The 13,671-nt window shown below is 40.8% G+C and overlaps 1 protein-coding gene across 1 annotated transcript; it reads left to right on the top strand.

Annotated features, from left to right (window-relative positions):
• The first annotated feature begins 10,814 nt into the window (after positions 1 to 10,814).
• LOC122473071 (cationic amino acid transporter 3-like) lies at positions 10,815 to 13,076 on the top strand. The gene has a single exon (XM_043563180.1). The coding sequence runs from the start codon at positions 11,025 to 11,027 to the stop codon at positions 12,786 to 12,788; it is 1,764 nt and encodes a 587-aa protein (XP_043419115.1). The 5' UTR covers positions 10,815 to 11,024; the 3' UTR covers positions 12,789 to 13,076.
• Positions 13,077 to 13,671: the final 595 nt, after the last annotated feature.

Below are 13,671 nucleotides of genomic sequence, written 5' to 3'. Positions count from 1 at the left end.
AAATGGGATTTGAGAGGTGCAAGCTGGGGTTGTAGAGTAAGTAGGTAGGTGAGTTGGAGGAGATGGATGTGTTTCCTCTTGGTGTAACGAGCAGAATGTTTGGAGGCTGCCATGCTTTCAAGTTTAAGACTTGGTTGCACCTAGTAATATTTACTTGAATAATTAGGGTTTCCAGCCTCACTGAGAAAAGATGAATCCAATTCTAACCTAAGTAGTTTTTATTTTAGAAAGGGAGACAAAGGCTTCTTCCCAGGACTTGAAAACAGAATATAGTACAAAGTAAGATCACAGGTGGGAGGATGCCTGGTAAGTGATCCATTTGGTGAGGTTGTTCTCAGAAGACTCCTGGGAATAAGTTTGGATATTTATTTTCTTTAGTATGAGCTGAATTTGGTTACATCAGCTTTCTTTTCAACCTTTCAAGGAAGCTATCTGTCATATACTTCTCTTTTCCTAGGCGAGAAGATACAATTTTATTACTACTGCAATGGTTTCTCTCTCTTTTCCTTTTCTGCACAAAGACTGGGAATTATTATCATTCATATTATCATCATTATTATCACATCCTAGTATCTAGATCTGTATTAATATCTTTTGCAATTATTTAACTGGATCTGTCTAGTTGGGCAAACTGGATTTACTTGTTCATAAAGTCATGGGGTTTATTTGTGTCTTTGGTGGGAGGCATGAAACGACGGCCTAAAAGAGACTCTATTTATTGGATTATGGCCCAAGCAGAAGATGTAGCTTGAAATGATGTTTTCCTAGGAAACAGTTATACATAATGCCAAGATGGGGTAATTCCCCCCTGTTCCATGTGGCCTTCCCAGGCTGACCCAGAGTGTACAGAAGATACTCACTAGTTTTGCCAACACCAGAAAATGAGGTTATTACTATTGTTATCTTCATCAACTACAAAGCTATCTGGAATCTTGACATGCTTTTGCTGTGACTCCTCATTTCTGAGTAGGAATACCCTTCCTGGTTAATAATTTATTTATCTTTTACTTATCTTGGCAAGTGGAGAAGTGTTTATGAAATTCTCTTAACTGTAAATTCCCAGAGAGGAGAATTCTCTATTTGCTACCATTGTCTTACAGTGTGTGTAACTGAGTGTGTGATGATTTTGGGATAATGGTGGTACTGTTGATAATTTAGGAGAAGAAAAATGTTGCTTTTTCTTGAGTTATTTTGCACAAAGAATCAGTGTGGTGCCTGAAGTTTCTAATTTGGAATTTTCCTTTGTTAACATTTATATTTAGTTGAATCTGATGTTGAATAGATTCAATCCAGTCTTTCTCACTTAGAAACTTTTTGTGGTTTCTACTTGAGAGACAATCCAATTTCTCACTTTAGATCCAACCCGAAGTTGATACCAATCTGGGTAGTTATTTATAGAGAGTACAGAAAAAATGGTAGCCAATGCAGATTTTTTTTTTCCTGGGAGATTACAAGGACATTTTACGGATACTTCCCTATCCTTCTGAAACAAGTGCAATCTTATTCTACACACCATTCAATCATTTGACTATTGTCCCACTCCTCCCTTCTGAAGGTCAACCTTAGTTTTTACAGTTGTATCGTGTCACGTTGCCTAATGACAAAGCATTGGGGGAATTATTTTCTAAATAATGTAAAGCAGTGAAAATAATAAAAATCTGTGTTGTCTGTTCAGTTGTCACACATCAAGATGATAAGAGTGGAGTAAATCATAAATATGACAGACATTGTACTTTATCTCAGCTGACTTAGGTTACTGCATTTGTACTTTCACTGTGTTGTGGTGAAAGACTTGGACCTTAGTTCTTGTGTCATATCTCTGACATCACCAAACTGGGCTGTAGATCCTGGGGTACTTCTTGGCTATCACCCATTAACTCTTTGCATCTCAGACTTCAGTTGGGGTAGGAAAGGGAAGCTTCAAGCATCATCAGGCAGAAGCTCTGCTCATGGGAACGACCTCACCACCACCCTGACTGTATATTCTTGTGCAAAGTTCTAGGTCAGTGAGTTATACTACTGGGCATTAATGAGGGGGTGAAGGGGTGAGGGGAGAGCGGAGGGCAGGGAGAGCATACTGGTGAGATTAGATATCTTTCTGTAGGTGTGCCCAGTGAAGCTCAGGGAAGGAGGGTCATGTTGAAAAAAATTTGGAAAGAATGTGTTCTAAGTAAGGAGGGAAAGTCTATGTGAGGGCTATGTTAATGCCAGCAAAATGTGCATTTGTAGGGAATTATTTGTCCTGTTCAAGCTGGAGACACAGAAAAAGTTATTAATAGGAGTAAATTGTAAAACAACAGTGAAAAAGATTTAGAAATACAATCTTATAATATTATAAGTTTGGATTTAGTAGAGAGAAGAAAAATGCAAGTTTGGTTGGATGTGTGTGCGTGTGTGTGTGTGTGTGTGTGTGTGTGTGTGTGTGTGTGTTTAAGACTTGAGAAAAATGTCTTTTTCCAGAAGGAGGGTAGAGAGAACTCACACTTCAGTTATCTGGTGCATGTAGTGATCAGGAAGAATGTGATTTAGGGTTTTGTTCTACTTTAAGGACAGCACTCTGATGGCTACTGGGTGAATCTGAGTGAGAGCTGAGAGGATCTCATTGTTTAGAGTTACTAATTTTATGGACCAGGAGGGTGGACCAGGGAGTATGGCAGGAGGCTGGCCCTGGATATGCAGTATTTGTAAGCCATAAGAATCTACTAGGTAGGGATCTAGTGTAGACAAAGTGCCAAGTGTCTAAGTGATTTCCTGTCAGCTTAATTGAATTGAGGGCTAGGTTAGTGATCCCCAAATATATGAAACCAATGATTTCAGTTAAAAATCTTACATTCGTTATTAATTTTTATTCAATATCCATGATTAAACCTAGGATTCTTGGAGGCTGCTCTGTCGTTCCCCTGTTTCTGGACATATTTGGATTTTCCTCCTTCTGAAACTAAAATAGAAAGACAAACCTTTATCTTCTTTGTTGGTCTTCCTATGCTAATACCATGTACATAATACCTATTATTCCTTATCTCATGCCCATAATAACTTTAAAAAATAGTGAGGGGATCCAAAAATATACAAAGAGTCTGTACCAATGCCTGATGCCTTTGTGCTCATGTTCAACATTGCTCTAGGTGCTGTGAGCTCAGAGCTGGTCACAGACATGGGTTACATTAGGGAACACTAATGCCCATTTTCATATTATCCTAGGTCAGGTCTCTGGTTGTCAACAATAACCAAGACATAATAATCAATCTGATATCGCTGAAGTCATTTTTTTTTCCAGCACCACCCTGACGTTTCAGGTCTGGAATTGAGTTAATCACATTTTAGAGTTACTGGAAAACTGACATTTTTCTAGTATTGGTTCTTCTGGTTTAAGGATGAAGAGGATATTGCCATTATCTGACAAATATTTACATTTTGCTCCCCTTTGGCAGCCAAATCGTGGAGCAAATGGCCAAGTGAATTAGAAAGAATAAAAAGATGTTTTGTTAAACCATCTCCTTTAAACTGGAACCATCTGTCTTCCTACCCTCCTTTATCCCATTTGGGACAGTCCTGTTTTACAGATGTTTCCCAATGGTGTATGCTGGTGTATGCTGGCCATCAATGATAGCTGAGGTTTGGGAAGGCCAAGACTGGTGGTGTTAGGTTGTCAGGGAAATTGCAACCATCTTTCTGCCATTGGGCTCCCATTTTAGAAAATGTCCACTCGCCACCCCCATCTTCCTTTGCACAATGAGAACCAAGGTTTCATTTTCTTCTCTAGCACTCCCTAAGTGCACTGAAGGTGGTTTATTTCTTATTAAGAATGAGGCTGTAACTAGAAAATATTTGGAATAGAATGATCAAAGAATAGGATGATTGAAGAAATCTCAGGAAAGTGACTTATATTTGGCCTCTAGAGATATATTACCTATATTTCCGCTAAAAGCCAAGCAAAAGGGAATGGGCTAATGTTGTGGGCAGGAATTACAACTAGCTGTAAAATCATCTCTAGGAAACTACTGAATTAGGTATAGGGATGCTTCAGAATCTTTCTTGGCATCTATAAGGATGGCCTGAAGACATTTTTACCCTAGATTAGGTTTGATTTTAGCAGGACATGGTTTAGATGGAGCTTTCAGGTTTAATGATCCCAGTGCTTCTAACTCTGGCCCATCAGTATCTACTTGGGAAGAAAGTGGATACATCAGCATAGGGTGACCTGGGCACAAAGATAAGAACTGGCTCAAATACTCCTTTACTAACCATGTCAGTCTTGACTCTTTATGGAGGTAGGGTGCTGCAAGAGAAAAATTCTGGTCTTTGAAGTAACAAAGAACCAAATTCAAATTCAAGCTTTTCTACATACTGGCTATATGAGCCTGGGACTGTTGTCCAACCTCTCAGTCTGTAAGGTGGAATAATAATTATTATTTCATTGGGTTGTTATGAGGATTAAATAAAATAGCATATGTGCATTAGTTGCAGCTCAACAAAAACTGGGTCTCTTTGGTCCCCCTCAATGTTTCCCTAAATCTTGCACATATACCTGGTACTCCTATTTTCCAGATACCATTTTTCTCTGCTTCCTGAATCTGTACGTGTTTCCCAATGACTCTAGATTTGAAGTCTAGGGCCCTGGTTTATTAGTTTGTTTTCATCCCACAAAATGGCAGTAAGGATATGGAATTTTTAAAACTGTGGTAACATGAGCCATTTTTGGTGCTCCAGGTATTTTTACTGCTGACAATTTTGGTTATAAATCAAAACCAAGAGAGTTCTATCTTCCCACCCACTCCTCTGATCTAAAGTTCCTGATTTGGGGCTGGATCATTCAGGGTGGGATTCAGCTCCAATCAAGTGTAATGTCAAGCTTCTTTATAAAGGGCATTCAGGGAAAAATAATGAGGATATCTTTTCTCTTTCCAAAAAAAAAAAATCCTACTTCTTGGAGTCTTAAGATGTAATAGTCAATCAACATAACTATATATTCATTTTCTATGTCTTAAATGTCTCTTTTGGTTGCTTGGTACAAATATGAGCAGATCCTTGTCTGAGTAGTGAGAATTGGAGGTGGGAGTGTGGAATTCAGAAGGAGGAAATGTATGGATCCTGTCCCTTCTGGAAGCTTTTAGACATTAAAGGAATTTAAATGACAAACCCAGGATACCAGCTAACAGAAAGGGAAAATTAGTTTCAGCTAAGTGTCAGGATGGGCACTAAGTTCTGGCAGGCAGATAGGAAGGGTTTGGAGATGGGGACCAGTCAGGATGGCTTAGGAAAGGCGTCTCAACTGTGGGTGGAAAGGTTGTAAAATAGAGTTGGGAAGAGCCAGAAGGTCAAGACTGGACAGAAAGGAGTGAGGAGGGTATCCTTGGCAGGGCAGGTACTTACTCAGGCCAGAGGCTCATCCCAGGAAGGGTAAGTCAGGATGCGAGAAGCTGAGTTAGGAAAGGGGTCTGAAGGAAGGGGGAGAATTAGGGTGGGGATCTGACAGCTGGGTCAGAGGGTCTGGACTGAATATAAACTATTGGAATAATTGCAGATTATTTCACAGAGAAAGGGCATTTTTGGACATGGCATTTGAGGATGATGTTTCTCGTTGTTGTTATAAACTCGATTTGTGGTAGGCTCTTTCAGGATTCCCAGTCATGGATTTGCCTTCTCTTCTGTAAGTTTGCTTGTTCATCTGTTTGTTCTGCCTGTTTCTGTTGGAGTCATAAAATATGATTATTTAATTCCCAGATGTTCTTTGGGTTGATTCTCTGGTATCTTCATATTTTGTCTGTAGCCCACTGTCCCTCATCTTCAGTAAAAGTGAAAAAGCATAAGGATCACCCTGCACAACAAAGTTGAGAGGAACAGAAATTATCAAAAGCCTTACTCCTCTCCCACCCTACCATTCAGGTGGTCCTCCTCTGGGATTCTGGCTCATGATCCACTGATGGACTTCAGGAGAGTGTAGGACATTATTTCAAGGTGACCAACATCAGAGGTCTCTGTGATTCAACAAATGTTAAGAACCACTGTTGTGTCTTTCTTGGGAGGTAGGTGACTGTGGATGGTTCCCCAGAGAGACAAACATGGTACAAACATCCTTAGTGCTCAGTAATGAGCCTCCAGAGACAGAAGAAGGAGATGAAGGAGAAAGAGGATTTGGGAAAAAGGAAATGGGTTCAGAGGGAACTTGTGGGAGGGGTGCCCCATCTTCCCTTGTTTTCCAGCCTCTTTCTAGCAGGCATTCCTTCTCTGTATTCTCTATACCTGATAATTACAGATTTTGATCCTCCTTCAGTGTAAATATGTTGAGTTCCTGCCATTTATCAGGTTCTGAACCAGTTCCTCTCACAACATCACCTCATGCAATTCCTTTGTTGAACCTGAAGTGCACAGAGTGGAGTCCACCCTTCCTCAGTCATGGCTGTTTGCACCATTGCTTTCTGTAAGGCCCTGTATCAGTGCATGCTATCTCCCCTTTCATCTGGATCTCTATTATCATTTCCCACCTTTAGTGGAGGTACTTGCTTTAGTGTATTTAATAAATACTGTTCTGGTCCATGCTCTACATGTGCATTTAGATACATTCATCCACTCAACAAATACACAATATTGACTATGTGTCAGGTACAGTTGTAGATGCATGGAATATAGCCAGAAGCAAAAAAAAAATGTGTTTCATGGGGCTTATATTCCTTTAGAGTGAAACATCATGGCCAAATAACTAAAACATATACTACCTTAAATGGTGATAAGTGCTGGGAGGGGGGGAAGGACAGAGGAATAAGATATGTTGTGGGTAGTTGGGGGGATTGAATTTTTTATGGAGTAATTGATGAAAGCTGAGCTATACGTATGCTATGTCATCAAATGCAGTAAGGAAGCATCCATGTGGATATCTGGGTCCCAAGTGGTACAGTTATAGGGGACAGCCAATACAAAAGCCCTGATGTAAGGTCTTACCTGGTATGTTAGGAGGCCAGAATGGTTAGAGGCCAGAGGTTAGAAAAAAATAACTGAAAAGAGAGAGAAGCAGAGGCTGAGAGTTACCAACATCAGTGACAAATACTCTTGGACTTTGTAGTCCATTGTAAATGCAGACTTTGGCTTCTAATCTGAATGGAAATGGAAACCTGTGGGAGACTGTGATTAGAGGAATGTTGTAACATTTTTAACAGATATCCTTGACAAATATATGGCATTTTTGGCCTGTTTTTAAATGTAGATAAATGACATTGTGCTATACACCTCATATGCTTCAATTACATTACCTAACATTGTTTCTGAGATTTACCCATGTTGCTGCTTGTAAATCTACTTTATTATTCCTGACTGTTGTGTAGTATTTCATTGTGTGCATATGGCACATTTTATTTATATATTCCACTAGTAACAGATACTGGCATAGCTCCAAGTTCTTGCTACCACCGTAGTACTGTGATGAACATGCTCGTATGGGCCTCCTTATGGATTCAGGAGAGTTTCCTTGGAGTGTTTACCTCGGAGAAGGATTGTGGGGTAGGAGGGTGTGTGCATCTTAATTCCACCAAGGCTATGCTTCAGGATAGTGGCCCCAGTTACACTGCCCTAAGGAGTGCATCATGATTTATATTTTCTCATCCAATTTTCATGTTGATCCAGCAAAGGAAGTGAAGTTAATTTTTCTTGTGGATGAGGAAACTGAAGCTTAAGCAAATTATGCTAGTTTGTATAGTGAAGTAGAAGAGCCAGCACTCAAATCCAAATTTCTGACATAATATTCATTGTTCTTACCAATACAGTGCTGACCACTGCCTCTTCTGGAAATAAGATGAGGCAACCACAGGGAAAGATTTTATTATTACTATTATTATTATTATTATTATTATTATTGTTATATTTGAGCCTCACATATTTTTATATCTGGTCTAACTTAGTAAGCCTAGGACACCATACAGTTTAGCACCAACATGTATGAGAGTGTCTAATTAGAGTCCTTAGCATTTCAAGGAAAATTAAACGGAAAAAAAAAGTTTTCCTTGGTTCATTATGGCTATCAAACAGGCTTGAGTTTCAATGGATGATGTTGATGCCAGTTATTTAGAAAGGCTAATTGTTTTTCAATGTTTGGGGACTTTAGATAAGAATCCAACATTAAATATTAGATAGATATATTATATTATATTATGTTATGTTATATTATATTATATTATATTATATTATGTACATATTGTATGCTAGGCACTGAGCTAAGTACTTTATAGGCATCATTTCTCTTACTCCTCACAAGTACCCTATGAAGTAGTTACTTTTACTCCCATTTGACTGTTGTAGAAACTAAGTCCCTGATAGGTGAACTAATTTGCCCAGAGTTATCAGGTGTGAGGTTGAGTTGCAAGTTGAACCTGAGCAGAGCTTTACTCCTGCAGAGCTTTACCCCGAACTACTAAACTGTGCCACCTTCTTGTGAAGAAAGCTTTTAAAATCTCTTGTTGAAATTTAGGACAATGTCTTGTCAGCTGGGGTGGTTTAGACCAGTCATGGGAAGTACAGTATTAGTTGGGCAAGAGTGTCTAGAGAGGATCTGAAGTTTGAAAATGTCCCCGGGTGTCTTCATTATGCCTCCCTGTGTCCCCCAAACTGAGAACCTCTGTATTAGGACATCCCATCTATATTATAGGGCCTGAGTGTGATGCCTTCAAAAAAGTAGGTAATCTCTAACTGGGCGTGGTGGTTGGTTGCCTGTAACCCCCAGCTGCCTTTTATTTTTAAAAGTGTCCTCAAAGCCAAGCATTCATTATCATCAATGTGTGGCTCATCACCGGTGGTTTTCTCTCCACAGCTTTTGTTTTGATTGTCATCTTCAAGGAATAAAGTACCATTTATATGTTTACCTGAGCCAGGTTTATAAAGGTTGCTTGACTACAAAGTATGTATTTCAAAGTCAAGTAGACAGGAATTCTGCATTATGTGCTCTTTTGGGTTTCTCTTCTCTGTACATTTGTTCAACAAATACTTATTAAGCACCTAAGTCACAGTCTGATGGAGGAGACAGGCAGTTGACTGGAATTTTGCTACATTAAGATAAATGGCACGTGAGATAATCCCGGTGCTATGAGAGCACATAAAAAGGGCGGCATAAGTGTCAGGGGAGGCTTTCTGAGACAGCAACTTTTGAGCCAAGAACTGAAAGAAAAGTGGGGGTTAGCTATGTGAAGGGGCCTAGAAACCATTAGAGGCAGGGGGATAGGGTGAGTATAGAATTTCACAGCTGGAGCAGGAACTGGGCAGGGGATGAGGCTGGAAGAATCAGCACAGATCAGATGATGAAGGAAGGATTATGAAGGAAGGACAGTGGGAACCACTAAAGGGTTTAAAGCCTGGGGGTGGGTGGGGGACACACCAGTCACATTTATAGTGTAGAAAGGTTCCATGAGTGAAGAATTTACTCCTTATCTATCTTATCTATCTCATATGCTTGTTGGTAAATCACAACATTGGAACTGGTGGGTGGAAAATAAAGAGTCTAGATGGATTTGTAGACAGAAGGTCTGACTCATAACCCAAGGTTCCTTTTAAGCATCTAAAAGGAACACTTTTCAAATATGACTTGTTCCTTCCTTCTTTAAAAGCATCTGTCAACCTTTTCTAAAATTCTCTCAAAACCAAAGCCTGAGTTGAAAGGAGAGTGGAGCTGCAAACTTTGTTTTCTATGTTCTCCACTATGCATTTCTGGGGCATTGCTGTGAATTGTTCACCCAAAACCTTGCTCCCCTTGAAGAGGAGCCTATTTGAATAGCAGCCAGGGAGGAGAAGGAAGGAGGAACCACATGCAGGGCTTGTTGCCATATTCAGAAAATAGTTTGAGCCAGTTAAAAATAACTCCTGTAGGGGCACCTGGCTGGCTCAGTTGGTTGAGAGTCTGTCTCTTAATCTTGGCTCAGATCTTAATCTCAATGTTTTGCAAGCCCATGTTGGGCCTCTCACAGACACTGGACATGGAGACAACTTGAAAAACAAAAACAAAAACAAACAAGCAAACAAAAATTCCTTGTGCAAAATTAATAGGGATTTACAAGTGAGTGTTTTAATACAAGCTCACAGAGCAGGGCAGGGTCTCCCAGCAGCTGGTAGCTGACATCGCAGATGGCTGGGACAGGGCGTTTACATAGCACAAGGTGAGCAGAAGTGAGCTCACCTTTTCTCCTGGAATCCAGAGAGGGAGAAGACAGAAGGAATTGTCTTGGTTATGAGCTACTGAGCTAGGAGACTTATTTCTTTTCTTGCTGCCCACTGAACTCTCATAACTGTGAGCATGAAAGTTGTAGTTAATTTTTGTCTGGTTGCTTTGGGTGAGGTTTCTTGAATGTCAGGATTCATAAAATGGCATTTCTAGTTTTGCAGGGTCTGATCTCACAACCATGAGATCATGACCTGAGACAAATTCAAGAGTCAGACACTTAACTGACTGAGCCATCCAGGCCACCCAATAAATAAACATTAAAAAAAATGATTCTGTAATTGTAACAAAGCCCTCTAGTCTGTGAATTAATGTGTCTTAACTCATGCTTAAGCACTACACCAATGTCTCATGTGTAAATTATTGCACAACAATTTCATACCTTGCTTTGTGTCTTACAGTTTAATTAGTACATGGAACTACATACTAGTGGAAACCAATTGGATTATATCATGTAGTTCATTTAAAAAAAGCATGTTGGGAGGTATTTTGCACTTTTTGGGGGGGGGAAGCAAAGTTGATTTTTCTATGATGTCCTTTGGTATCAGTTTCTGTGACATTTGGGCTGCAACAAGTGAAATGAAACTTCTGAACTTTGGTTTATTGTTTTAGCATTATTGTTCATTAAATACTTATTGTTTACTAGGCATTATGGAGAGATAACACATACCTAATGAAGTATGAAGCAGCAGATTTGAAGCCTGAGCAACAGAAGTCAGCATCCCAACCCAACTAGGCTTAACTAGCCTCACGGAATCTAATCTGAGACTCTTGGATTTCTGGGCTTGCTACAGTGCTGACCCTAGAAGCCTCTTCAATTCCAGCCACAATGCTATGTCAGGCATTTCACAGATTTGGTCAAAAGCTGATACGCAGACGTATCCTGCAGCAAGACATGGCTGAAGCTGCCCCTACCAGAAGCCTGAGCACTCTGGATTTAGTGGCCCTGGGTTTGGGTCACACAGTGGGTGTAGGTGTGTATGTCCTGGCTTGTGAGGTGGCCAGCAATCAAGCAGGACCATCCACTATGATATGCTTTTTGATGGCCGGTCTATCTTCTGTGTTGGCCGGGCTGTGTTTTGCAGAGTTTGGTGCCCGGGTTCCCTATTCTGGCTCTGCATATCTCTACAGTTATGTCACTGTAGGTGAACTCTGGGCTTTCATCACTGGCTGGAACCTCATTCTGTTTTTTGTTGCTGGTACAGCCATCGTGTCCTGTGCCTGGACCTTAGTTTTTGACAACCTCCCTGGGAATGAGATCTCTCAGACCCTGCGTGAGAGCATCTCACCCCATGTCCCCCATGTTTTTGTAGAATATCTTGACTTTTTTGTTGTGGGCCTTGTGTTGTTATTCATTGGATTGCTGACTTTGAGGAATAGTGAGATTTTCCTTGTTACCAAAGTGTTCACACTGCTGAAAATTTTGGTTCTTGTTTTTTTCATCACCTCTGGCTTCATTAAGGGGGACCTGCACAACTGGAAGCTCACAGAAGCAGACTATGTAAAGGCTGGATTCAATGACACCTCAAGCTTGGGGACTCTGGGGTCTGGAAGATTTGTGCCTTTCGGCTTTGAGGGGATTCTCCGTGGAGCAGCTACCTGTTTCTATGCATTTATTGGTTTTGACAATATTGTTACCAGAGTTGAAGAAGTCCAGAATCACCAGCGTTCCATTCCCATGGGGATTGTGATTTCACTATTCATCAGCTCTTTGATGTATTTTGGAGTCTCTGCGGCACTTACGCTTATGGTGCCTTACTACAAGATTCAACCTGGAAGCACCTTGCCTGAGGCATTTCTTCTTATTGGCTGGGCCCCTGCCTACTATGTTATAGCTTTTGGATTCCTCTGTAGTCTTTCTGCCAGCCTCTTGGGCTTTATGTTCCCCATACGTCAGGTAATACATGTGATGGTGAAGGATGGCCTCCTGTTCCCTGTCCTTGCCAGGATCCATACTGGCACATACACCCGCATTGTGGCCACTGTGATCTTTGGCATTATTGCAGCAATCATGACATTCTTTTTTGGACTTACTGATCTTGTGGACCTCAGGTCAATTGTGACCCTGCTGACTTACTCCCTGGTGGCAGTTAGTGTTCTCATCCTCCGATATCAGCCTGAGATGCAGAATGAGGGAAATAAAACAGAGGTGCAGGAGGACAATAGACCTTCAGCAGAGCAGCTGACTCTACAGGGACTATTTTTTCCATGCAGCTCCACACCTACTCCACTCTCTGGCCGGATTGTCCGTGTTTGCTCCTCACTGCTTGCTCTGCTGCTCACCCTTCTTTGCCTGGTGCTGGCCCGGTGGCCAGTTCTGCTTTCTGGAGACCCACTGTGGATTTCAGTGGTTGTGGTGCTCCTGGTGCTCATCACTGGGCTCACTGGGGTCATCTGGAGACAGCCTCAGAGCTCCAGTCCCCTTTACTTTAAGGTCCCTGCTCTGCCTCTCCTCCCACTACTGAGCATCTTCATGAATATTTACCTTATGATGCAGATGACAGCTGCCACCTGGGCCCGATTTGCTGTCTGGATGCTGATTGGGTTTGCTATCTACTTCAGCTATGGAATCCAACACAGCCGGGTCGCTTAACTTTACTTAAGTTAGGGCCAAAACTGTAGACCTTGAACTCAGCAGTGTGTGTACACAGTTGGCTTGACATCATCACACCTGAATGCAGTCTGGTCCCCCTTTACAACAATGGAGAGTAGTCTTGAATACATGGAAAGCTAGGCCTCCCATAGCATATTGGTGGGGGAAAGTTAATAGAGCTTTGCATTTGTTGTGGAGTGAAGGATTTTGTTTTTGTTTTTTTGCTTTTTTAACTTGTCTACTTTTTAAATCTATTTTTCAGTTGTGTGTATAGCTGCTTGCTGCACTTAAAACAATTTTAATTGGGACCCTTGGGTGGCTCAGTCAGTTAAGCTTCTGACTTTTGATTTTGGCTCAGATCATGATCTCACAATTTGTGGGATTGAGCCCTATGTCAGTCTCTGTGATGACAGTGAGGGGCCTGCTTAGAATTCTCTATCTCTCCCTCTCTTTGCTCCTCACTCCCTTCTCTCTGGAAAGTAAACACACATTAAAAAGCAATTATTACTAAAAGAAACTAGAGAAAGTGTTTTTGTTATCTTAAGGTAAATATGTAGCAAGGAAAACACTGCATCATATGGCAGTTCTATTTTGAATTAGTTGCGGAACAAGCATACTGTTTTCCACAGTGGCTACACCTATTTACATTCCACCAACAGTGTATGAAGTTTCCTTTTTCTCCACATCCTTGCCAACACTTGTTATTTCTTATCTTTTTGATTTTGCCTATTCTTACAGGTATAAAGTGATATCTCATTATGGTTTTAACATCCATTTTCCTGATGTTTAGCAATGGTGAGCATCTTTTCATGTGTCTACTGACCATCTGTATGTCTACCAATAGACGTTGGGAAAATATGTATTTAGGTCCTCTGCCCATTTT

Source organism: Prionailurus bengalensis, chromosome B4 (assembly GCF_016509475.1).
Source record: "Prionailurus bengalensis isolate Pbe53 chromosome B4, Fcat_Pben_1.1_paternal_pri, whole genome shotgun sequence".
In the NCBI taxonomy this organism is placed as follows: domain Eukaryota; kingdom Metazoa; phylum Chordata; class Mammalia; order Carnivora; family Felidae; genus Prionailurus; species Prionailurus bengalensis.
This window is presented reverse-complemented; position numbering and strand designations above follow the sequence as displayed.

Excerpts from the sequence above, each read along its gene's own strand:
- LOC122473071 (XM_043563180.1), top strand. The coding sequence starts at position 11,025 with ATGCTATGTCAGGCATTTCACAGATTTGGTCAAAAGCTGATACGCAGA.